Source organism: Bos grunniens, chromosome 16 (assembly GCF_055505025.1).
Source record: "Bos grunniens cultivar Pamir isolate PY7600 chromosome 16, Bosgru_T2T1.0, whole genome shotgun sequence".
In the NCBI taxonomy this organism is placed as follows: domain Eukaryota; kingdom Metazoa; phylum Chordata; class Mammalia; order Artiodactyla; family Bovidae; genus Bos; species Bos grunniens.
In genome coordinates this window covers 80641661-80666108 of record NC_141180.1, presented here as the reverse complement: position 1 = coordinate 80666108, position 24448 = coordinate 80641661, and the positions used below count along the sequence as shown (strand labels likewise).

Sequence of the window (24448 nt, the reverse complement as noted above, 5' to 3'; positions counted from 1 at the left end):
GTGCTGTGGATACAACAGTGAACAAAACTGACCAAAAAACCCCGCCCGCACAGGCCGGACCATGCGTTCCAGTGGGGCAGGAGGGAGCTCAGCAGACAAGGTCCAGTTAGCAGGTGGCCTGCTTTGTGGCCAGGCACTCTCCTCTTCTCCCTCCTTCTCCTCTCCTGCCCTCCTCACCCAGACTTCACCCTCTGCCACCTGACAGTCTTGTTCATGTACCGCACTACCCATCAGAACTGCCTGAAGCCCAGGAGGCACTCAGTAAATACTGTCGAGCAGGAAACGAGTGAGAGAGTGTAAGCAAGAAAGCTGTGTCTTATCTCACGGTCATGCCCCACCGGTGCCAGAGACCACAGAGGGGATGTGTGCACCCCTATGCACCGACATGCATCAGGTTAAGAGCCCCGTGACAGGGCAGAATGATAAAGAGGGGGCACTGGCTCTCGGCATCCCCTGCCAGCACCAGGGACAAGCTCACCTTTGTAGTAGAAGAGGCAGCGATCCACCAGGACGAACCAGCGCTTATTCCATTGCTTAACTCCAGAGCTGGCCTGCAGGACACACAGGGGAACAGACAGGAGGGTCTGTGAGCTGGGTGCGGCGAGGAGGGGGCCGCGGTGGAAAGAGGGCTGCACTCAGTATAAGGACACCCGGCTTCTGGTTGTGGCTCTGTCACTAAGAAGGGCCCCCAAGAGCCCTCAGAGGTGGGCTGGGGGTCCCAGTACTGCCTGGGACCTTCCACTTCCGTGGTTCTGCGCCTCAGCGTCTCCCCCAGGGAAGCTAAATGCGGCAGCAAAGAGTCGGAAGGACTGAGCAGAAGGGCAGGCAGCGGTAGTGGCAGGGTCAGCAAGGAGAACTGGACCCTGCGACTCAGAGGAGACATCCCTCCCTTCGTAACAAGCGGGCCTGCCGACAGAGCCATTGGCTGCTCTCACAGGGTGAGGGGCCTAGTATATTTCAAAGTCATTGCCTCTGCCCATCAGGAGACCTGGCTGGACTCCCAAATATGATGCTAATTTCTCTTTGTGACTTTAGGAAGATACTCGACTTCCCGGAGCCTTTATAAAATCAGGAGATCTGTTCACAGAAATATACCAAAATAGAACCTGGGAAAGACATAGCAAAGTTTTATACGTGGGCTCTTCTGAGTACAGAGAAATGACGGTATAAGGAGAAGCAGCGTTGTGAGGGGCAGGATGGCGGAGGAGGCCTCACCTGCTTGAAGAGCCAGCCTGCCTTGGTGACGGGAGCACTGGGGTTCCGCTTCATGGAGTGGGAGCGCTTGCCGAAAGCGATGGCCTTTCGGGATGGCCGGGCGGCCTAGGGAGACAGACGGCAGCCGGCTTCACTCTCTCCCTCTCCTTCCCGCCCTACCTGCACGGAGGGGCTGCCCTTGGCAGGAGAGGTCCCTCTCCAGAGCCACCCGGGGGCCCTCAGGTTAAGCAGCTCAGGTGAGAACCTTGGATCTGTTACTAACTCAAGGGCACAGGCTTTCAATTTTTTGACTCTTTTTTAAATCTCTAATGTGGGGCTCAAAAGAATAGTCCTACCTGTCTCACTGTGATGTGGTTTTTGTTAAGGAGAAAATAAGACTTTTTTTTCCCATTTCACTTCTGGCCTATCCTCCTCCTATCGGCCTCACTCCTTACCTCTTTCATAATGCTGTCTTGGACCCACTCAGTTGGAAGTAGATTCCCTACATCTCCATCCTCTCCGAGTCCTATTCACTCCTGAACATCAGCATGCCACAGACCAGGAAGGATGTAAGGGTGTTCTCCTGGCTCCTTACTGCCACACGGACACTGCCATTCTTCCCACATTCTGGCAACAGTCTCTCTTGAAGTACTACTGGTCTTTCACTGTCTAGCCTTTCTTACCACGATCAGCTCCTAGACCATTCCTTCAGAGACGAAGGATTTTGATATCAGTCATCTGCTTTGTTCTAAAGTCTTGCATCACAGTGACAATTTCATGGCTCCAATGGCCCATCCAGTGGCCTGAGTTTAAACTACCCTGATTCCTCAAGTCCAGAATCGTCCACTTGCACCCCAGCAACTCACCCCCACGGCAACACCTTAGACCTGGCCTGCTCCCAGGACTCTGTCACCAGCATCACCAGTTCTCATACTCCCGTCTTTCCACCTCAGCGTCCCGTCCTCTGGGCTTTCTCACTCCATCACTCACCTACACCAGCTTTTCTTTTCCGCTGTGACCCCCAGCTCCTGAATGTCTCCCCTTTTCTTGTGATTCATTAGCTACCTCCTGGTATCAGTTGTCTTCCTATAAAGCCTAGGTTCCCTAGCAGGGTAGATCAACCGCACTCTCCAGCATCCCATCCAGCGCTTTTCCTTGATCTTCTCTGCAACTCTAAACCACAGAGTAATCAGATCAAATCGTCCGCCCTCCCTGCACTCTTAGCGCAGACAGGTCCCTCAGGCCGGCACACCCTCACCGCTCCCCTGCCCTCTGCCCACCCTGCCCTCCACGGGCCCTGATCCTCACTGAGAAAATGAAGGCTGTCAGATACGCACTTCCTCAATTTCACACCCTTTTACCCAGAAAATGACGCCCTCGCCACTCTCCTTGTCTCCTTCCCTACAAGGTCGAAAGAAGAGGCATTTTCCTTCTTTCCAGGGCCGTTGAGTCCAGCCAGCTGTCTCCTCTGAGACTTGCTTCACCTGTAATCTCTCAACTCTGTCTTCTTCTCTTCCTTCTCCACTGGCGGCTTCTCCTCGGCAAAGGTGCTCAGGCCTGTCCATCTCAAATCATCCATCCGTCTGTCTGTCTCTCAAACACGCACACACCCTGACTGCCCCTCCACCCACGGTCCACTGTCTGGGAACACCTGCCCTCCCTTCCGTCTCTTTCCTCCTCCCTTTCCTCGTCAGCCTCCCACGCCTCTTCTGAAATGGTCCCTGCGACGTCACTGAACTCAGGCCACGCGGTCCCTGACATTCTAGAACGCCGGCACTGAGCCTTTCTGCCCCCCGCAACTCTCCTCTGGTCTCTGGGACGCCGTTCCTCACTCTTCAGTACTTCTGTCTGCGCCAGCCCTTCCCACGCTCTGCCTCCTCTGTAAGTGCTGGTGGGCTTCAAACTCACTCCTTTCCTCTCACCAAACACTGTCCGCGTCACCTCGTCCACATCCATCGCTTCAGCTGCCAGCAAAGTGCTAAAAGCTCCCTAACCCTATCTAAGGCCCGGTCCATTTGCTCACTAGTCGTCCAGCTAGGGTTCAATAAGCGCAAAACCAAAGCCATCCCCTTTGTAACCAACCTTGCTCTTCTCTACTTCTGCGTTTCTCTTCCGGGGACTGGCCCACACTCCGCTCGGGCCTAAAGCCGCTCTCTGCGCCGGTTGTCAGCATCCCCTCCTCTCCGCACTCCTCACAACTCTCCATACGGGGCTGGCGACTTTATCTTCTGAATGAGTTTCAAGCCCACCCTTTCCCCTCAAATGCCGCTGCTGCTGTTGCCTCGTGGCTTGTCATCTCTTCTTGCTAGCTACCCTCTGCAATGAACTACACTTTTATTAATTACCCTACTCTTTTGCTTAAAACTTCTCACTTGCTCCATCATTTAGAAGAGAATTCCAGTCCTCAGCACAGCATGCAGGGACAGGTCTGCAAGACCTGGCTGGGCCGTCACCCACTCTCAGCAACTCCACCACACAGTCACTGCCACTGGTCACGCCAGACTCTGAGTGGGTCTCTCCCACCCCGTGAGGCCTTTCCTGGAAGGCCCCGCTGCCGTTACCCGTCCTTGAGAGCCTAGCTCAGCACCCCGAGCCCACAGAACCTCCCTGCTCTCCCAGGGTGGCGCTGCTCCCTCTTCTTGGGCATTCTCAGTCTAGACCCTGTCACACTGCAACGGGACCGTGGGCTCCCCATCTCCCTCACTAGACTGTGAGCTCCCTGTACAGAGAGATTTCTGTTCGTCGTCATCACCAGAGCCTAGCAAGGTGTCCAGCTATCAACAAGCACTTAGCAAACACTTGTAGGAGGAAGGAAAGAAGAAACTGGGGTTTATCATAAAGTCCCTCCCAAACTGGGAAGTGAAATTATTTTCTCTACTTTACTTGTAAAGACTCACACACAGTGGCAGAGATTAGCTATCTGAAGAAGTTATCCATCACCCTCAAAATATGCAAATCCTTACGTCTCTCCCTTTTCTCTCAGTCCGACATCTGGCATAGTTTCACGGGCTCTCTGCAGCCTAAAAGCTGCTCCCAGAAGCAGCCACTTCAGCCATTCCCCTGCCAACCCCTCAGGAATAACCCGGCCTTCTTATCGCTCTGCCACTGCTTCCCAGCAACCCTCAACCTCCAGTCAACACAACTGTCTGCCAGGCCATAGTACTGCTGGAGGAGAAGCACACCCACCCGTGAGTCAGAGCCACAGACTCCCTCTACGACCTCAGGTGACCCTTCAATATTATCAGGCATTATTCCAAATGTCCCTTGCTGGCCGCTGACCCTTGGATTTATTCTGAAGCCCTGCCCCCGATGCCCCGCTACCTACCCCACTCTTAGCAGAAAACTGTACCTCCTACTTTCCCGCAAAAACTGAAAACATCTGGGGGGACGTCTTTAACCTCCTAGCCCCGCCCCCACGCTTGACACACCTTTCTACGCAGCCTCAGGAAGAGGGCCCCTCCTCTAACCTGGCTAACACCACCTCTGCACCTGGCTCCTGGCTCTACAGAAACACGACACGTCGGCTATGCCCTTTCTCCTGAAACTGCCTCCTGGGCCATTTGCCTCCTGCCCTTAACATCGTGAAACAAAACAAAATAAAACCTCCCTCCATCTTGCATATCTCATAGCTGCCGCCCTCTGCCCCTCATTTCCCTTCATAGTTAAGTTACTTTAGAAATTTTTTTTTGAAATATTTCAACCATTTCAGCAAAGTGGGGCCTAAATCACCACTACATGCTGTCTTCTTTCCTAATAAAATCTGACAAATAAGCTGAAACTCCCTGTGAGCCCCCTCCCTGACCTCACCACCTTTTCTTCCTCCATGGATATATGTTTGTACTGCAAGCTTATCTATAAAAATGCTGAATTATTTTCATGCTTTTGCAATTTACGTAAATGACACTATAGTTTTCATACTTTCCAACTTGACATTGTTTTTAAGATTTATCCTTGTCATACACCCAGCTCCAGTCCCTGGACCAGAGGGCTGTGACACCACTGACGGTCTCGCTTCTAGCAAGAGCAGCCTCTACTCCTCAGCGCCCCGCGCCTGCCCTCCCATCTCCTCGTAAGCCCTCTCCGCTTGTGTCTGTCTTCTGCTCTCCTCACACCACTGCGACTACTCTTGTCAGAGCCCCCAGCTACCACAGTGTTTAAACCCCACGGACACTCCCAGCCCTCCTCTAACCAGACCTCTCTGGTTGCTCCTTTCTCCTGACACTCCCTTCCTCCCTCGTTTCTGAGCACCCAGTTGCCAGGCCCTTCATTAGCTATTCTCCTGCTGCCCCCCTAGGTCGGTGGTTCTCAGTGAGGGTGGGACAGTTTTGTCCCCCAGGGGACATCTAACAATGTCGAGAGACATTTGGTTGTCGTGGGATGGGTGATGGGCATCTTGGGCGGAGGCCAGGGACGCTGCTCAGCACCCTATCATGAAAGGGTGGCCGCACACGGCAAAGAGGGACCCAGACCCAGTGCTAGCGGTGCTGAGGCTGAGACCCCGGGGCTAGAGGTGGGCCTTCCGTATGGTTCTGGTCTGAGCCCTCTTCCCTTCCGGCTCCCCACTCCCTGCATCCCATCACCTGCTCTTTGCAACCTGCAGGAGCAAGCAAGCAGCCTGATACATTTCCAAGGATCGGCTAGGCTTACCCGGACGCCGGGCCGCTCTGGAGGGACCTCAGACACCATGCTGTGGTTGGTTAGGTCACGGTCGGTGGCGGCTGAGCGTTTCCCACCTGCTTTATTGGACATGTCCAAAGCTGATCTGATTGCAAGTTGGCCAGAAAAGAAGAAAGAGGCCAGTGAGAACCAGGAAACAACGGTGCTGCCCGCCCCTTCCCCACCGTGCTGTTCACCGTTCCAGTGTTCAGCACAAGTGAGGGCCCCCAGCACCCCCAAGGGGGCCTCAGCTGCCCCCACTGCGCTTCCGAGACCATCCACCAGGGGCTCTACACATTCTCCTCTTCCTTTCCTGAAAAGTTACCTTAAAAACCTAGGCCCTGGGACTCTGGGACTTCCTCTCCTTCTAATTTAAAAGACATGGTGGACAGGAGAGACATTTAATTATCTTTTTTTAAATGAGAGACATTTAAAATGAGATGGTGGATTTAAAAGACATGGTGGAAATGAGAGACATTTAATTATCTTTTTTTTTCTTTCATTGACCGAGCCAAGGTTCTCGTGGTCACAGCAGACGCTCACTAGCCCCTCAGAGGCCCAGGTGAATGACATGCCAGCCTCAGACCTGTTTCACTCCTTGAGCTCAGCCCATGGGATGCATCAGCCTAGGCCCAAAAAGATTCCAGGAAAGAGGGTAAGGGTGTCAAGCCAGATGGGCCTCAGAAGTTTCCAGCCCTCAGAACTGAGGTGAGTGACCCTAAAGTCCTCTGCTCCGCTTTCTGCCCCCCATTCCCTCTGCTTCCCAGCTGCACAGATCATGGTGGTCAAGGATGCAAAGGCCAAATAGTGGGCAGGGAGTAAACATACATTTTCAAGTCAAACTTTTTGTTTTCCTCTGGAACCTGGCCAGTCAGTGGGTGTAGAAATGTGTTCCGTCTTTCATTATGGCTGTAGAGGCAAGAGAGAGAAAAAAGCCGTGGTCAAGGCGAAGAAGGCAGACACACGGGCCCGAGGGTGGACGGGCCCAGGCAGAGACGGGCATGGGGACCTCCAGGAGCTTGTCACTCTGCCCTCCAGCACGACTGAAAGCAACAAGCGAGGGCCGGGCTGCAGAAGCGGCAGCAGGTCCGTCAGGAGGGGAAGCAGTCTTTCCGACAGTGTTAACGACTCACTAGAGATAGGCAATGGCACCCCACTCCAGTACTTTTGCCTGGAAAATCCCATGGACAAAGGAGCCTGGTGGGCTGCAGTCCATGGGGTTGCTAGAGTCGGACACGACTGAGCGACTTCACTTTCACTTTTCACTTTCATGCATTGGAGAAGGAAATGGCAACCCACTCCAGTGTTCTTGCCTGGAGAATCCCAGGGACGGGGGAGCCTGGTGGGCTGCTGTCTATGGGGTCGCACAGAGTCGGACACGACTGAAGCGACTTAGCAGCAGCAGCAGCAGAGATCCCTAGGCTGGAAAGAAGCCCACTTAACCCTTTCGGTGGCCATTCTGGGCATGTCTGTTGTGGGTGGGGAGGGGTCCAATGGTCAAGACTTGGCGTTTGGCGGGCACCCTCAGCAAGACAACTCCGGCCAGGGCTCTGCATAAAACTGCTCACTCGTCATTTGCTGAAAGAATTCTCTTGTGACCTTGGACCTCTTCCTCCCCTGTTCTACCTCTTTCTTCAAATGAAACAAGAGATCCAGGGCTTCCTTCTTGAGCTCGGGCTGGGCCCCACTCACTCCAAGTCCAGGACCTCCCTGGCAAGGGAGAAGCTGACGCAGCCAAGCCCTTGGGCCAGTCCAGCATTGGAGGTGACCGCTGGCTCAGCAGTCACGTCTGACTAATGGATACCGTGGCAGGGGAGTGGCTGCTGTGAAGACGGCCCTCGGGAAGCAGAGGGAAACCTGGACCAGGGGTGGGGTCTGTGCAGAGGCAGGTGGGGCTGTATCGTGGAGGCCCTGCTGGGGCTCTTCTGGCTGACTGTCAGGAAAGTTCCCTGGGGGCTCCGCAGAGAGACAGGGGAGGAAGGGCAGCAGATAGAACTTAGGGAGGGGCTGGTGCAGAGGGTCTAAGCCATGAGTAGCGGTCATTTGAGGTGGACTCTGCAAGCCAAGGACCACCTGGCAAGAAAACGGTAGGAGATTCAAGCTTGCAGCCAGTGGGGGTGCTGGGAGAATTTTAAGGTCTTCTTTTCCCACCCCTCTTGAGAGAGACTGTGAGAGCCCAGACATGCCCAGTCCACCCCCAGAAGCTAGTGTCTGCACAGAGCCCGCGGAGGCTGCACTGGGGCTTGGCACGTGGCAGGTCAGCTAGCAGGGGGAAGAGACCTCAGGACATCACTTTAGTTGCATGAGAGAAGTAAAGTAACCTTTCGGAGAGCTGCTTTCCATAGTCTGGGACACTTCCCAGCCGAACTTTTTGCTGAAGTTAGACGTAATATCAGCGGGTGTTTTTTTCAGCTTCCAAACCAGTCATGTTCAGATCAAATCCAAAGACACGTGGTAGATAGAAGCCCAGTGGGCAGTGGCTACAGCCTATGTGGAAATCTGGGTTTTGCAGCCTGGGCTTACCAGACGGGACCCTAAGTCTGGCCAGTGTCTAGTTAGCCTGGGTTCTAACTCTATCACATTGATAACTCACTTTCTGTTTCTCAAACTGTATTCCTCCCTTTGTCCCAGGTTTATAAGGATACTCTCCTCAACAGGGGGTCTCGGCAAGGGAGAGCAGTTGTTTCCGGTCACCCACATGCCTGGCTCTGCTCTGTGGAGGGGGTGGGGGGCAGGCAGGCTGCAATAGCTAAGATCCTTGAGGCACCAAGGTCTCTGCTGTTTTCCAGCTCAGATCACCTACCCCCCGACACTCTCCCCCAAATCATCGCCTTTGGCCCAGTCTGCTGTACACATTCCCTGTGATAACTCTGCTGGAATCTTTCCTGCAGGCACTGGTACAGATGAACAGACGGAAAGACACACACACACCCCCCGAAGCCACACAGAGTTTGCTGTCAGCCGGCACAAGTCTTTCAAAGGACACTGAATTCTTCCTGCCCTAGAGTCTCCTACCCAGCAACCCCGACAGATGACGTCCTCACCCCACCCAGGCGCTACCAATTTCAAAACAGCGTCCCCTTCACAAGCACTGCAATGCAGCAACCACTGACCTAACTACTCTGATCTCCAGGTCACACGGGGCGGGCCCCTCACTGTGACGCCCCCAGAGCCAGTGACCCGCCAACTCAGCTCTCACTTCACCTGGCTCACAGTCCGCTGCAGAAACCCTACCTGACCCGTCGATCGGCTCGAAACTTCAGCATCTTGTTGGCAGCTCTGGCCCCTGTGCGGCAGCCTCAGAGGACCCGGCAGCCAGCCTGCTCGTAGCATCCCTCTGAGAAGTGAGTCCTCCGGTCCTGCTCGCAGTGCCGGCCGGGCTCCAGCGCGTGGTGGCAGCGGGCACTGCTGGTTCCCTCCTCCGGCTCCGGCACCGGGGAGGGGGAGGGCCTCTCTCTGGGTGGCAGGGGTGCCCGGGTGCCCTAGGGGGGCCTGTGGCTTCCCAGCATTCAGTCGGAATGTTGCTGGGCAGAGCGCCGGGGGCAGGATGAGTGAGTGGGGGATGATAGGCTCAGTTCAGGTCCCCAAGGAGAAACAGCGAACGCGGAGAGATGGAGCAGGCACACAGCGCAGGTGTACCACTCCTAGGCAGTCTGACCTCGTGGCGCTAAGGATACGGAGTCGCTGGGAGGGTGGAGGAGTCCGGGGCTGCATCCCCATCTGCATGGCAGAAACCCACGCCAGCCCTCCCTGCCGCCCCACCTCCTGGCCCACAACACAGGCCCCCGGGTGAAATCCACTCGCTTCAGAGAGACCCTTCTGAGCCCGTGGGCACAAGGTTAAATGAAGCTCTGGATTCACGTGTGGCTGTTGTGCCATGCTGATGCTGGAAGCGGAGACTGACGGGGTCTCCTCTCTCTGCTCTCAGCCTGCCCAGCCTTCTTCTGTGCAGACAGGAGCGCGGTGGACGAGGCTTCGCGGCGTCCCCCTACACGACCCCTCCAGACACCGCCCCAGGCTGTCGCCCAGGTCACTCACCCTCCACATGGGGTGGCCCAGCAGATGAGCAAGTGAAGCGCGTGGGTGTGGGTGTCGTGGAGCCAGAGCCAGTGGTGGGGATTTACTTCTTTGCTCGGGTGAACTAGGAGAACAGCTTCTTCCCAAATCTTAGGAGGAAGAGGGTAGCAAATGGGGCTCAGAGTGGGGGTCATCATGTGTTAATTTTTGTAAATCTGCCCAGATGCAATGTGATAAATGCCAGCTGGAGACTGTCAGATCTGCTTGGGGCAAGGAGGTTTGCATCGTCGTTAGCTACTCCAAACTCTCCAGAGATTGAAGATGGTCACATCTCTTCTTTTCCTGATGTCCTCCATGTCTTAAAGTGCAAGGGCCCTCCATGCAAGGGGCTTCTGATGGTCATCTCTTCCAAGCCCCTGCCACCAGGCAAGCCTGCTCTGCAATCAGTCTCGGTGAGTGTCTTGGCTGTTTGTGAAGGGTTTCAGTAAAGGATGCTCCAGACCTACCATTATCTTACACTGCCAAGATGTTTTTGGTTTTTTTGGAGATGTTCTTTTTTGATATCAAATTTTAGTTTCTCTAGCTTTGGATATTGTTCCATTTTTATCTTCAGATGACAGAATCCTTTCTGACCTATGTGGTTCCTTTCAGCAGCACCAGGCATTCTGTTGACATCATAGTCTGTTGTTACAGCAATTTTGTGACGCCAACAGACACAGAAAGGGAGGAGCTAATCTAATTGTTTGGTTTGAAGACAGAACCCAGTCAGAGAACAATGCAATCAGTCAGTAGAAAAGACATTATTTAACCCATGATGAGACAAGCTGGTCGGGTATAGCTGGGGCTGATATTTAAGCAACTAATCCTAAATCCAAAAGGTCAATATATTCAGCCATTTAGTGGTACTTCTGCAAATGCTTTATCCTGATGACAAATGGCTTCACTTTGCAAATCCACCTCTCCCTATCCCTAATCCAGTTCCTGGAGCCCTGCTGTGGTCATGGCGAGCTGGGCCCTCTCCCAGTTCCTGCTTGGGATCTCTGCCTGTGCACAGTAGGTCCCAATAAATATTTGTTGAATGAATAAGTGAATGAATGAATGAACAAAAGAAACTCCCTATGCTCTGATTTAATTTTTAGCCAGCTGCATTTGGAGTTTGACATTGTATTACCAAGGGCTTCCTTATCTTTGCTCTCTCAAAATTAATTACTTCCTCTCTATGAGAACAGCTCCATTTCTGCCCCCTCACCCCCTTCACTCAGCTTCCCTGCCTGGCTCCCCCTTGACTATACAGCTTGGCTTTGATCCATCTTCATTAGGAGGGGAAGAAAATTAAGCTCCTGTGCACAGGAGGAGGTGTTGAGGTGCACTGAGAAATGAGATTTCTCCCACTAGAAGGCAAAAATGTCCCTTTTCCCTTCAAGTTGAGCTCAGGGGCCTCCCACAGCCTTTGCTTAACTTTGCAAGTTAAATGACTTCTCCTGCCTGGTGGAGATAGCGCAGGCAGAGGGACAGAGGCCCAAGGGTTTCCCCTGTCTGTTGAGAGCTCTGCAATCCTCAGGATTACATGAGCACACAGAATACCTGACTGGAGTTTTTCTTTTTCCTTTGCTACTAAACTACACAGATGACAGGTTTCCATTAGGTTAGACACCAGGAGGAACTTACCAAGTACTGGACATTATTAAAAAAGGGAAAGAGAGACAGGTGATCAGGTTTTTTTTTTTTTTCTCTCCTCTTCCCTTTCTTTTAGGACATCAAAGGCCTCCATTTCTCAAGGACAAATGGTTATGAATCTACCTCCAAATGTACTGCTCAAATTCCTCTCAAGGGAAGGGGGGACTCTCAAGCAGTAAAGGGGGCAGGAGCATCCCTAAACTCCTGAGTTGCCCACTAGGTGGTCCCCTCACCCACTGTACCTACAAAGGTGGCCCCAGTGGCCATCAGTGAAGAGAGAACTGGAATGACTGACCTTTCAGTCCAAGGCCCTACACGAGAGGGCCTTCTCTGGCAAATGAGGTCCTTTCTAGTTCTGTGAAATAATACCTAGAAACTTTCAAGATGTGAAACATTTTATATATAAAACACAATGGCTATATTTTCTGCTTAAAAACAAATCAAGATATATGCTAAGTACTGGAGCTAGAAAATGAAAACCAGTCTCGGGCTTAAGACGGCTGTGAACGTAGCAGGGGCTGGCATTCCAGAAGTGCCCAAACCAATAAACTACAAAGAAACGAGATAGAGCCTGTCCCTTTTCTAAGCACTGTCCCCTCATCTAGTTTGGGCTTTTCTACAGTTTAAGAGACACCCGCAGCCTCTAAGTGCTGGCGCTGGTACAGCATCGCTACCGAGGTAACCGTGCGCTGACCAACCTCCAAACTACTCCCTAAGAATCCGCGTCGACCTGGAACGATACCCGGCACCGTGCAGTCAGAAGCAGCAAAAGCAACCCGGATGCTCAGGACCCTTTGCAGACAGGCATGTTCACACACGTGTACACACACCTGCACACACACACACACACACACACACTCAGAATGGACAGCTCCCATCGTGATAAATACTGAACAACGAGAGAGATACATTCAACTCCTTCCACCTTGGGCTCCTCTTGGTTATTTGCAAAACACCAAGCTGCTGCAACCCCAGAGCTCCCGAGAATGCGTGCCAGCCAGGTTTTTCCATCCCAACAAAGCTCTGGCTTTTGGCCTTGCAGCTCATTAGATGGAGAGAGGACTGCGAGGTGAGCGGAGAGGAGGGCTGCCACAGCCCACCCCTCCCACTTCCTTCTTCCCCCAGCTCGCAAATTCCAAGCTGAGGCTGTCCACACACAGGAAAATTTCTGCAGCCTGCAAAGGAAGCAAAGGTCGGGCTCCCGCTCTCCACCTCCCCTCTGGATGTCATCATCATTTCAAGGAGCTTTATGTGCTCCACTTTTCTGTCCCAATTAAAAACCAACTTGGTTCACGTTCCCAACAATCCTGATGTGCCTGATTCCTGAGGCTCCCCCCTCCCACCCACCCCCATCATTCCTAGGAAAAAATACACTTCCCTAGCCAAGTTCTCCCCACCCAAGCCCCACTGCTCTCCCGCCTACTGCAGCCATACAAAGAGGAGGCCGAAGGGGGTCAGGCCTGGCGGCACCTGTAGGTATGCAAGGGGGAAAGGCACCTTCAAGAGACACTGGGTCTTTTCGAAATGCTGCCAACAGATCAAAACACCAGCCGTGCGGTCTCGGGGGACACAGCTGTCAGCCCTGTGCTTGCGCTTGCTCTCTGTCCTCCCCGCCTTTGCTCCAGCCTTCCTGCTGTGCACGGTCATTTCCAAAATGCCAAGATGACAGTGTCTTCCCCAAGTAAGCTCGAAACATAAAAAAAGCTGGCTACGGGGCTGCAGGAAGTAGTGAGGACGGAAGACCCAGGCTTGGTCTCTCCCACTTAACTCTGCCTATCCTCACAGCCCCATCACTGCCCCAGAGTCAGAACACCTTTCCTCCCCTGTCGTAATCAGACATGGAGCACTGGGGCAGTTTTAGCCTCAGCTTGGCCCCGAGCTCAGGTAGCAAGCAGAAAAGCTGGCTCAGTAGCCAAGGGATGGAAGTCACAAATCAGGGCTCCAGATCCAGGCTTCCTCCCTGCCATCCTATGTGGATGTCCTTCCCTAGTCTCTCCTGGGCCTGGACATTCCTTTTATTTTAAGAATAGGAGGTAGGAAAGCCTACAACTGCAGGTCAGGGTAGGAGAGCCTTGTGTGCTCTCGAGTCAGGGTAATGCTTCACTGTGTGTATGTGAGCACACGCAGGCCTGTCTCCCTTGAAGGAGGAAATGCCAGCCCGCTCCAGTATTCTGGCTGAGATAATGCCCCGGTCAGAGGAGCCTGGTGGGCTACAGTCCACGGGGTCACAAAGAATCAGACCCGACTGAGCACACAGCACTTTACTGTGTGTACGTGAGTGCGTGCGTGTGTGTCTCAGTGGGTGTGTGTGTGTCTGGCAGAGGGGGGTACTCAGGGTAAATTCATGGGGAATCTTCATGCTGATCTTCTGTCTCAACTTGCATTATCTTATCTTCAAACTGATTATCTTACTTTACGGACCTCCATTTGTCTTCTGAAAAATAAACGGGGTGGATATTCAGCATAACCATGCCATTTATTAAAATACTGAGACGCTTCCATACTAGTTGGTAAAGGGCTACTCTTCCAATAAGGAAGAATCTCAGTACTTTCATATCTGGCCCTCCCCTCCTCTGTGTGATCCAGAAATATCTTAGGGCCCTCCAGGATGCCAGGCCTGTGTCCTTTCTGGTTGATAAATTATTAAATGTCATTCCTGGGATGACTGTTCCTTCACTGTCTGAACACTGACAGCCCTTTCAGGTGTTAAAATGATTCTGGTCTCAGAAGTTGTCTCAGCACAACACTGTAAAGCAGTTATCCTTCAATTAAAAAAATCCTATGATAAACCATAATAGAAAACAATATTTTAAAAAAAAGAATGTGTGCATAATCAAATCATGCTGCTGCATAACAGGAATGAACAGCATTACAAATCAACTATCCTTCAATAAAAATAAATTTAAAAAATAACAAAACAGAAGACTAAAATAAAAAAGAAGCTGTCTCAAGCAGGTTGGGAGGCGTTCTGCCTCCGCACACCGTGACCCAACTTGGAGAGCCGGGGCAGCCCGGCCTCTGCACACCGTGACCCAACTTGGAGAGCCGGGGCAGCCTGGCTCCCGGCTCCTCATACTCCTTGTCCCTGAGCTTCTGGCCGTCCCGCTAAGGGGAGAAGAAGAGAAGGCGAACAAGGGGGGCACGCTTTCCCTCTCTCAACCTCCTCTGGGGGCCCCGCCAAGCCAGACAGAACAGAGGAGAAGGGCTCCAGTCCCCTCCCCTCAGCCTCTAAGCTGCTTCCCCGACGGTCAGCAACGGGGAAGAGGCCCCAGAGGAACAAGCAGGGCAGGAACTAATTACCTCCCCTCACCCAACAAAGCTGAGCCCTGCTCTCCAGACACTGAGGCAGCCCAGCTGTCCGCTTCCAGGCCTCCCCCTTCCTAGCTCGGCAGCTTCGGTCCTGGCGTCCCGCAGACAGCAGTCACCCCACCCACCCCGAGGGAAGGAACAGTACCAAGTGAGTGTTTGGAGAGTAACACAGCTGGGCTGGCCCCCTCCTTCCACACCCTGAAAAGCTACACATGCCTTCTTGGTTCCCAACCCAGCAATCTGCAAGGGTCAAGCTGTTTCGTGCCTCAGTTTCCTCATTTTAAGAATGAAACAGTAGTAATGAGTAGTGGCCTGTTTAGTGCTCCACTGTGCTGTGCTTAAATATCCTACTAGACTAGACAGCAGAGGAATAAAGCTGATGATGCTCTGAAGGGGTGAACACAGGAAAACATTAAACTCACATGGTCTCTGGTCCTTGGCCTGGGAGCAGGGCAAGGCCCACGCAAGTCAGGGGAGCTGAGATTCATTGCCTCGGCTATAGTAACAAGGGGCTTCCCTTGTGGCTCAGCTGCTAAAGAATCCACCTGCAGTGCGGGAGACCTGGGTTCGATCCCTGGGTTGGGAAGATCCCCTGGAGCAGGGAAAGGCTACCCACTCCAGTATTCTGGCCTGCAGAATTCCATGGACTGTATAGAGTCAGACACGACTGAGCGACTTTCTTTCACTCACTCACTCACTCACAGTAACAAGAGATACAAGACAAAGTTCACATCTCCTTGGTTGCCCCCAGTCCCCACCGCGTCTCCAGCCTGAGCTCCTCACTCTAGAAGAGAAGAGGGAGAGAGGCTTGTGAATCAGGAGGACTCCGGCTCCACAAGGCCTGCTGCAAGAAGGCAGCGATGAAGGTCACACCACCCCCCGCCCCGTGTGAACCCCTGAAGGCCACAGGTGACATGTGTGACGTGGGGTGGGACGTGCCCAAAAACGTGAGTCCCACAACACCTGCCTAGTGCAGAGGAGTGCAGGGGCAGCCACACACAAACCGCTCACAGCCTGGGCCTTCTTTGTCCCTGTGCCCTGGCCGGCACCTCACACCCGGGAAGTGGACGGCTGTTTGGTGGGGTGGCTGAGATTTGTCTGATGTGGTGGCTGCGATCTGTCTGGCCAGATCTGTGGCCAGCGGTCTGCCCATGGCAGGTGGATGGGGCGTGCTGCTCTGCTCCCGGAGGCTGAACTGGGAGTGAGGCAGGGGAGCTCAGCCATGAAGCCTCTCCCCAGGGGATCTGACGGACGGGCTCTATCTGCTCTGGGGCCTCTCCCTTCTCCCTTCCGACTGGCCAGCCAGGCTCTGCTAAGAGTCTACTGAGCAGAGCTTCGTCTGGTGGAGAAGAGAGCAGTGAATCAATGGGCGCAGGAGGGCAGGGCCGAGGCATCTGCTCTGGGAGGAAGGAGGTCCCCACCTCACAGGGCTGCACGTGGTGCAGATGCAAAGGCAGGTGGGCCGGGAGCAAAGCCCCAGTGTGAGCACCGCCCCTCACTCGCCGGCCGCGAGGGCTCGGCTGCTTGGTTCTCCTGACCTGGAACAGCAGGGACACAGATGGATTGTGGGAAACTCTGAACACCTCCTCCTGATGGGAGCGAGGAGTCTGGAACTTCCCATGGACGCAGGGAGCTGGCTCAGGGCTTGGAAGACAGAGGGCTCTCCCAGATTGCTGTCTGCTGCAGAAGATACAAGAGGAGCTTGGGGACAAGGGCCACCAGAGGAAGCAGTCGGCACGCAATGGCTGTGCCTGGAGAGAGTCACTGCTGTCTCCATCTCTGTGTGCTGAGAAAAATCACCGTGAGCTCCCCTGACAGCCCAGAAAGAGAAAGTGAGACCTGGAAGGGAAAGAACTTAGAGAACTTTTGGAGACACTTGTCACTTAAAGAATGGTGGGCGCGTGACTGTAGCTGACCAGTACTGACATCTCAACTTTTCTGGGCCTCAGTTTCCTCGTCTGGAACATGGAGTGATACCGAATTGTTCAGAGAATTAAAGTGAAAGTGCTAGTCGTTCAGTCGTGTCCGACTCTTTGCGACCCCATGGACTATAGTCCACCAGGCTCTTCTGTCCATGGGATTCTCTAGGCAAGAATACTGGAGTGGGTAGCCATTCCCCTCTCCAGGGATCAAACCCAGGTCTCCTGCATTGCCAGCAGATTCTTTACCACCTGAACCACTTGGGAAGCCCTCGGAAGATTAAACAAGAACACATATTTAAAGCACCCAGGAGAACGCTTGGCACGTAACAGTTGCTCAGTCAGTGACTGATGTTATAAACATTAATAAAATAAAAGAATAAAATAAAACAAAGAGCACTATCCCATCCATTTTAGTAGCCACTAGTCAACATGCAGCTATTTACATTCTCACTAATTAAAATTAAATAAAATTAAAATTTCAGTTCCTCAGTCATGCTAGCCACAATCTGCTGGGGCTTGAGAGCCACCACAGCTAGAGGCCACCAAATTGGACAGGAAGGTTATAGCATGTTCTACCCCAGTGGATATTCTGTTGGACAGCACTGGGCTAGATGTTCTTTAAGCCATCTTCCAGTTCTAATAATTTTGGATTCTATAAAACATATAACTCCAAACCAGTCTGTCCTTCCACCAGCTGACATGGGTTTAGTGTCCTCAGGGAAATGCAAGTTCTCTTATAGCCCTAAGCTAAGGAAAAAAGAAAAGGGAAAAGGAAATCTGTTGCCAACAACAATAACAAAAATGTTAAACATCTAAAATCAAAGGATACATCTGAAAGTCCAAAGTTAATGTAGGTATCTATCATTTTAAAATAGATGCACGAAGACTCCTCCAGGGTTTGAAAATATTGTTGTTAACAGCCCTAATGGGCACAGGCCCTGGGAGAGGCAATTGAGAAAAGTTACAGAGAGGATCATGGAGGCTGGCAAAGGGAAAAGGGCAAGGAACGGGCCCTCCTTCCTACCTCCTTCTCCTTCTTGGGTCGGCCAGCTGCTGGTGAGGCTGGAGGGGGAAGAAGGGACAGCTGGCCTGCAGGGTCTGCCTGGTCCTGCCTCCACGGGGTGGGAGGCAGGGAAAGGAACTGCAGGGAAGACAGCAGGCTCAGGGTCTTCCTTCCCTTGCACCTCCCTGTCCCCACCCAGCCTGGAACCTGTGCTAATCCCAGGGGTACAGTCTGTTCTTAAACACACAGCACCCAAAGCAGGTGCCAGAGTGTGCCCATTGATAACTGGCTTGGAGCCGGGAGGGGAGAAGACCTCAGAGGAATGGGAGAGGTGTTCCCAGGCCTAGACCCTGCCTGGAGCCCAGACAAGGGACAGAGGAGCTTGGGAAGAAAAGGAAAGTGGATGGGAGAACCTGGGGAGGGACACTGCGGGCCCCTGCCCTGTCCCCCTGCCATGCAGTAGCCTTGAAGGAGGCCTCGGTGGGGATGCTGAGACAAGAAGACACATGTGCTTTGGAGAGGACAAAAGGGACGCTGGGCTTGGTCCTGGTCAGGACGGAAGCCAGTCTTGGTAAGGGACACCTGAGTGACGGGTGAGTGTGCCTGTGCCTTTTGGAGCACGTGAACACCATCCCGATGCTGCCCCTTGTGGCTGGCCTGGGAATAGTGCAGCTACGTAATTCGCAGGCCCCAGAGCCAAATAAAAGGCAGAGCTCCTTGCTCAAACATTATGAAGTTCAGGACGGTGACAGGAGGGCATTACACCAAGCCCTTCTGAGGATGCAGGGCCACGGCACAAGCTGTGTGCCCACGAAGACCGCCCTGCCTGGGAACACCAATTGCTCTGTGGTGCTTCTCCTGGAAGTTTGAGGATGGAGGGCAGCTAGTCATCCTTGCGGCTAACTCTTAGCACAAGGCAGAACACCAGAAGGGGCAGCTCCTCTCCCAGTTCCTACTTTCCCCTCTTTCTTGGCTTACATGCCCGGAAACACGGCTGCTTTCGCTGCTGCCGCTGGGTCTGGTAGCTGGCACCACCCCTTCTCGTGCCTGGTTTCTGTTTGCCTGTGGGCAGCTTAGCTGGAGGAAGCACCACAGCTGAAAGCCAGAGGGTTGGACTTGCCTTATCTTTCAAACCTGCCTTCAAGACCGGCACAGGGAACCCTCTGTTCCTACCCGACAGACCCCTCCAGGGCCGCCTACTATTACCATTATGTCATCGAACATTTTTCCTCCCAAGAAAGAGGCAGGGGACAAAAGGGCTTCTGGCTACGATGGGGGTAAAGTCAACATTTCTGCTTTGGAGACAAATCAGGCTTTCATTTTTTGTGCATGCATGAGTACACACACACACACACACACACAACATCAGCTGAGACAAGTCCGTCTTAGCACTCCACCAACAAAGCAAAGAAACTTGTCCACATTCCCTGCACAAGTCTGACCAACGTGAGAAGGTGCCTCGGTCAAAGAGCCCCAATATTTAGAAGGAATGAGGGTCCTGAGTTGGCAGTTTGGGGAAAGGGGACAACAGATACCTAAATCCAGAAGAATGGCTCTCTCTCTTCCTGGATTTCTGTTGCTCCCAAATGACAAACTTTGTCTTCTAATGAGTTGAGTCTCGCGCCAACTCTCTATTCCACGCCCCCTCCTTGCATCCTGCCTCCCACCTCTCCACACTTGACGTGAAGTAAAGGGAATAAAAGGCAGGGCACAGCTATGCCAGTCTCCTCTGGTTTAGCCCTCGCTGCTTTCCTTCAGTGCTGGGCCCAGGAAATGGCTGTGAGGAGGCCGATGGCACTTCTGCCCAGAGCTCCCGAGTCCCCTGCTCTGGAGACAATGGCTCAGGGAGCGGGGGGAGCCGGGCTCCAGCTCTGCATGCAGAGGGGTACACAAAACCATTGTCTCTGCAGCAGGGCAGACAATGACTTGTATTTCTGGCATCTGTGCCAAGGGGTTCACCCCCTTGGACTAAGAGAACCCTGAAGATTTCCTTCTAATAAATAGGAGTGATACTGAAATCTGGCCCAACGCTGAGAATGTGCATCCAGTTGTAACAAAGCCCACTCCAGCTGATGGTATGGGAATACTGGAGCTCCCTTACTTGCTCCAGAGCCTCCCAGACAGACAGACAGCGAGACAGAGGACCACTCACTTACCAGCTCTTCTCTGCGATGCCCTCTGCTCTCTCTGACTCCTTTCACACTCAGGAATAGGGAAAAGGCTCTCCTTTAACACTCATCAGGCCCCTGGTGGGTAGCAATCATTAACAGCCACACATGCTGACTGGCTTTAACCCCTTCGGTGCTGGCTGCCTCCAGCTGGCTGATGGACAGCCCCGTCCCCTCTTCCCAGCTCCGAGAAAGCAGGAACTCCTGCCTTGATGCCATCCACCTGAGTAATGCCGCTGCCTCCCATGTGGAGAGCAGGAGCCCTCTAGTCCCACCCAGGCTGCCCTGCCTGATTGGAGCACACTGGCAACCTGAGGCGCTTGGTCTTGGCACAATGCCCAATTGGATGAGCCCACATTATGAAATATTTGCCTAGCAGGCCAATAGAGGAGCCAGGATCAGGGGGGAGGGGTGATATTTTTATTTATTCCTGGAGGAGAGAGAACAGACAAAGGTAGTCATAGCATGCCTAGCCGTGGGCCAGGAAACAGTGGGAAGGGGGCTTCAGGTCAGTGAAAGCGCCTCTAGCCTCCCTATGCAGGTACAGGGCGGAATCCCGGAAGGCTTCTAGGCAATTTCAGCTCCTGGCTGTTTAGCTAGAGGGTTTCTTTGCCTTAATGATTCCCTGACTCACCCAGGAGTTTGGAGCTAGGAACTGTAACAGAAATGAAAAAGGAAAATAACTTGACAGGCAAAGGATTGCTTGTATCTACACAAACTGTGGGGCACAGGTAATCTATATTTCAGAGTTGCAGAAATCATTTTTGCATCTTTAGTGGATGCGAAAGAAAGGTGACCAGGAACGAGCAGAGAGAAATTACCTCTTTTTCCCTTTAAAAATAGGCAACTGATTTGGGAAAATCTAAATCCAGCATAAAAGTATCTACATGTAGGACGTATGCAAATCTATGCAGATATGTGCAAATGAGCAGCTCCAGGCTTTTCAGAGTAAGTCCTTGCCAGGATTTTTCTAGTTTGAGCAAGAAATCCGGTAGTCTCCAAACCCTATAACAGAGGATCTCACTGTATGCTGTAGCATAAGTGAGATATCAGTAGAGGGAGCATAGCATATAGGGCTCAATAAACATATTTATTGAACATTTACTACATATAAAGCCTTGAAGTAGTCTCGTAGGGTTTTTAAACCATAATCATAAACATGGTAGGCTATGCTGGAGAACGTCAGCACCCTCTCTCTGCACGCCCACAGTTAATACCCCCTTTTCCTCTCTGGCCCCAGTGGGTGGTGCTGCTCCAGCTCGTACCAGCCTGGGTCTAGTGGCTGCATCTCCTCTCACCACCCCTTGTTCTTGTCTGTCAGTAGTCCAGTCACTGTGGCTCAAGACCCTGGCTTAAATCTACCAGGGGGCCCTTTCTTATCTCCTGGGCTGCCTTCCCAGCTGCCTGATGGCGGGTTGGCCCTGGTCTCTTAAAGGGGCTGCGAGCATTCCCAGCCTGCCGCGTCCACCCTCAGAAATACTCCCAGAAACCTGGTGCCGCACTGCCTGCAGAGTCAGGTTCACCATACCGCTCCCCGCTCACGTCCCTTAGAGCCACAGCTGGCTGCAGGACTGCCAGAGTGTGATCAGCTTAAACCGGGAAAGGACGCTGATGTTTGTGCCTTTGTTGTAAATGCTTATCATTTCATGTAAAAGCCCTGCATCTCAGTATTTAAAGGTTCCCACTCTGTGAAACTGAGTTTTAAAGGGGGACAGGGGCTCAGGATATAAAGTCAACATAGAAAAATCAGTTCTATTTCTAGATACTAGTAGCAAACGGTGAAAAATTGAAATTTTAAAAATACTACATACAACAGGGTAAAAAATATGAAATATTTAGGAATAAATTTGACAACAGATGTGCAAGACCTATATACCAAAAACTCTAAACTACTACTGAGAAAAATTAAATCAAATCTAAATAAAAGGCAGATATACTGTTTGTATGAAAAAGGAAATTAAATATTGTTAGAATATCAATTCTCCACTAATTTTCCTATAGAGTCAATACAATCCCAATAGGTTATTTGTAAAAATTGATACAGGTACTCTGAAATTCATATAGAAATTAAAAGGACCTATAATAACCCCCAAAAGTTACAAAAAGAAAAATAAAGTTAGAAGTCTTAGATGATCTGACTTTAAGATTAGAATCTACAGTAGTCAAGACAATGTGGTATCTGCATAAAGATACACCTACAGATAAACTGAACAGAATAGAGTCTAGGGATAAACCCATTCATTTACGGTCAGTTGGTTTTCCATAGAAGTATAAGGATAATTCCAGAGAAGGCGATGGCACCCCACTCCAGTACTCTTGCCTGGAAAATCCCGTGGACGGAGGGGCTTGGTGGGCTGCAGTCCATGGGGTCGCTAAGAGTCGGACACGACTGAGCGACTTCACCTTTCACTTTAATGCATTGGAGAAGGAAATGGCAACCCACTCCAGTGTTCTTGCCTGGAGAATCCCAGGGACGGGGGAGCCTGGTGGGCTGCCGTCTCTGGGGTCGCACAGAGTCGGACACGACTAAAGCGACTTAGCAGCAGTAGCAGCAGCAGCATAAGGACATTTCAATGGGGGAATGACAGTCTTTTCGGTACATGGTGCTAGAAAAACTAGAGGTCCATATACCAAAAGCAAAAACAAAATGCCTCGACTTTACCATTAAAAATTAACTTAAAATGGACCAAGGCCTAAAATGAAAAGCTTCAACTATAAGATTTCTACAAGAAAACAGAGGAAAAAATCTTAAGTGGCTTTTGGCTTGGCAAATCTCTTAAATACGACATAAGATGCACCAGTTTTAAACAAAATATCAAGAAATCAAACTTCATTGAAACAAAAAGCTTTACTTTTCAAAACATGTTACAAAAATAAAAAGGTAAGCCATAAACTAGAGAAAATATTAGCAAAGCATGTGACATAAGACTTTCATCTAGAATATATAAAGAACTCTTACACCTAAATATCAGGACAGCAAAGTGAAAGTGAAAGTCACTCAGTCTTGTCCCACTCTTCACGACCCCATGGGAATTCTCCAGGCCAGAATACTGGAGTGGGTAGCCTATCCCTTCTCCAAGGGATTTTCCTGACCCGGAAATCGAACGGGTCTCCTGCATTGCAGGTGGATTCCTTACCAGCTGAGCTACCAGGGAAGTCCATTAATGTGCAAAAGATTTAAACAGATCCTACACCAAAGAGGAAACGCTATGTCAAATAAAGTACAGGAAAACATGCTCAACAGCATTAGTCATTAGGGAAAAGCAAATTGAATCCACAACGAGCTAACACTAATACACCCACCAGAACTGCTAAAATTAAGGCTAATCATACCAAATGTTGACCAAAATGTAAATGAACTGAAAGTCATACCCTGCTGATAAGGCTGCAAATGGTACTTCCACTTTGTTTACCTTTTTAAGAAACTGCCAAACTTTTCCATGCAGTTTAACATACATGGATTCCTAGGTATTTGTCCAAAAGAAATGAAAATATATGTTCACACAAAGACTTGAACACAAATGTTCACAGAAGTTTGTTTGTAAGAGCCCCAAACTGCAAGAAACTCAAATGTCCATGAATAGGAGAATACATTATGTGTACCATCCATACAATGGAACATGACTCAACAATAAAAAGAAATGAATTATTGACATACATAACAACACAGATGCATCTGAAAATAATCGTGTTGAGAGAGAGAAGCTGAACTCCCTTCCCCCAAATAAATAATGTATACTTTATGATTCCATTATACAAAACCCTCACAAAGGTAAACTAATATATAGTGGCAGAAAGCAAATCAGCAGTTATTATGGCGATGGGGTAAACAGAGGGATTTCAAAAAGGCAGGAAGAAACTTTGGGGAGTGATAGATACATTGTCTGAGAAGGCAATGGCACCCCACTCCAGGACTCTTGCCTGGAAAATACCATGGACGGAGGAGCCTGGTAGGCTGCAGTCCATGGGGTTGCTAAGAGTGGGACATGACTGAAGCGACTTAGCAACAGCAGCAGCAGATACAGGTGTACTATCTTAATTGTAGCTACAGTTAAAAAAAAAAATGCATCAAATTTAACCCCTTCAATAGTTATCATAAATCAATTGTACCTCTCTAAAGCTATAAAAAAGAAAAGTCTTCAGATGAGACATTAAAAAAAAAACCACCTACCCCTGGGCCTCTGCTGTGATGGATCTGGGCAGGTAGGGGTGTGGCGGGGCAGGGTGGGGATTCCAGCTTCCCTAGTGACCTGCTTTGACGGCTGGTTAAAGACGGGCACCGATGTGGCCTTGAATCAGCCTGGACCTCTCTCCTGGATTTAGGTCAAATAATTTGGCAGACCTGAAGATCGTCTTTATAAAAATAATTGTTTTATGACAGAAGGGAAAATATCAAATAAAACCTGGTTCACAAAGTCCTCTCCTCATCATCTCACATGATTCTTTTATGGTTCTATATGGTAGGCAGAAAAATATTAACACTCTCATTTTACAAAAAAACA

The 24448-nt window shown here is 51.2% G+C and overlaps 1 protein-coding gene and 1 long non-coding RNA gene across 33 annotated transcripts in view; one reads left to right on the top strand and one right to left on the bottom strand.

The window, feature by feature from the left end:
- The window catches only part of PLEKHA6 (pleckstrin homology domain containing A6), a 159505-nt gene that overhangs the window by 37494 nt on the left and 97563 nt on the right, over positions 1-24448 (bottom strand). For 28 of the 32 annotated variants that reach the window (XR_015143794.1, XM_086345691.1, XM_086345685.1 and 25 more), the window contains 4 exons: positions 6679-6759; positions 5842-5956; positions 1216-1320; positions 479-551 (listed from right to left, as the gene is read on the bottom strand). Coding sequence is in view for 31 of the 32 variants with exons in the window: in XM_086345691.1 (XP_086201817.1) it covers positions 479-551; positions 1216-1320; positions 5842-5956; positions 6679-6759 (374 nt within the window). In the remaining variant the exon portion in view is untranslated. Of the gene's footprint in view, positions 1-478; positions 552-1215; positions 1321-2678; positions 2790-5841; positions 5957-6678; positions 6760-9084; positions 10017-19934; positions 20075-24448 lie in introns of those variants that run through there. The other 4 variants (XM_086345692.1, XM_086345697.1, XM_086345699.1 and 1 more) reach the window with 3 other exon arrangements.
- Positions 10519-12849, top strand: LOC147357138 (uncharacterized). Its single transcript, XR_015143804.1, has 2 exons — positions 10519-10651; positions 11621-12849. It is a non-coding gene; the product is annotated as an uncharacterized LOC147357138 (long non-coding RNA).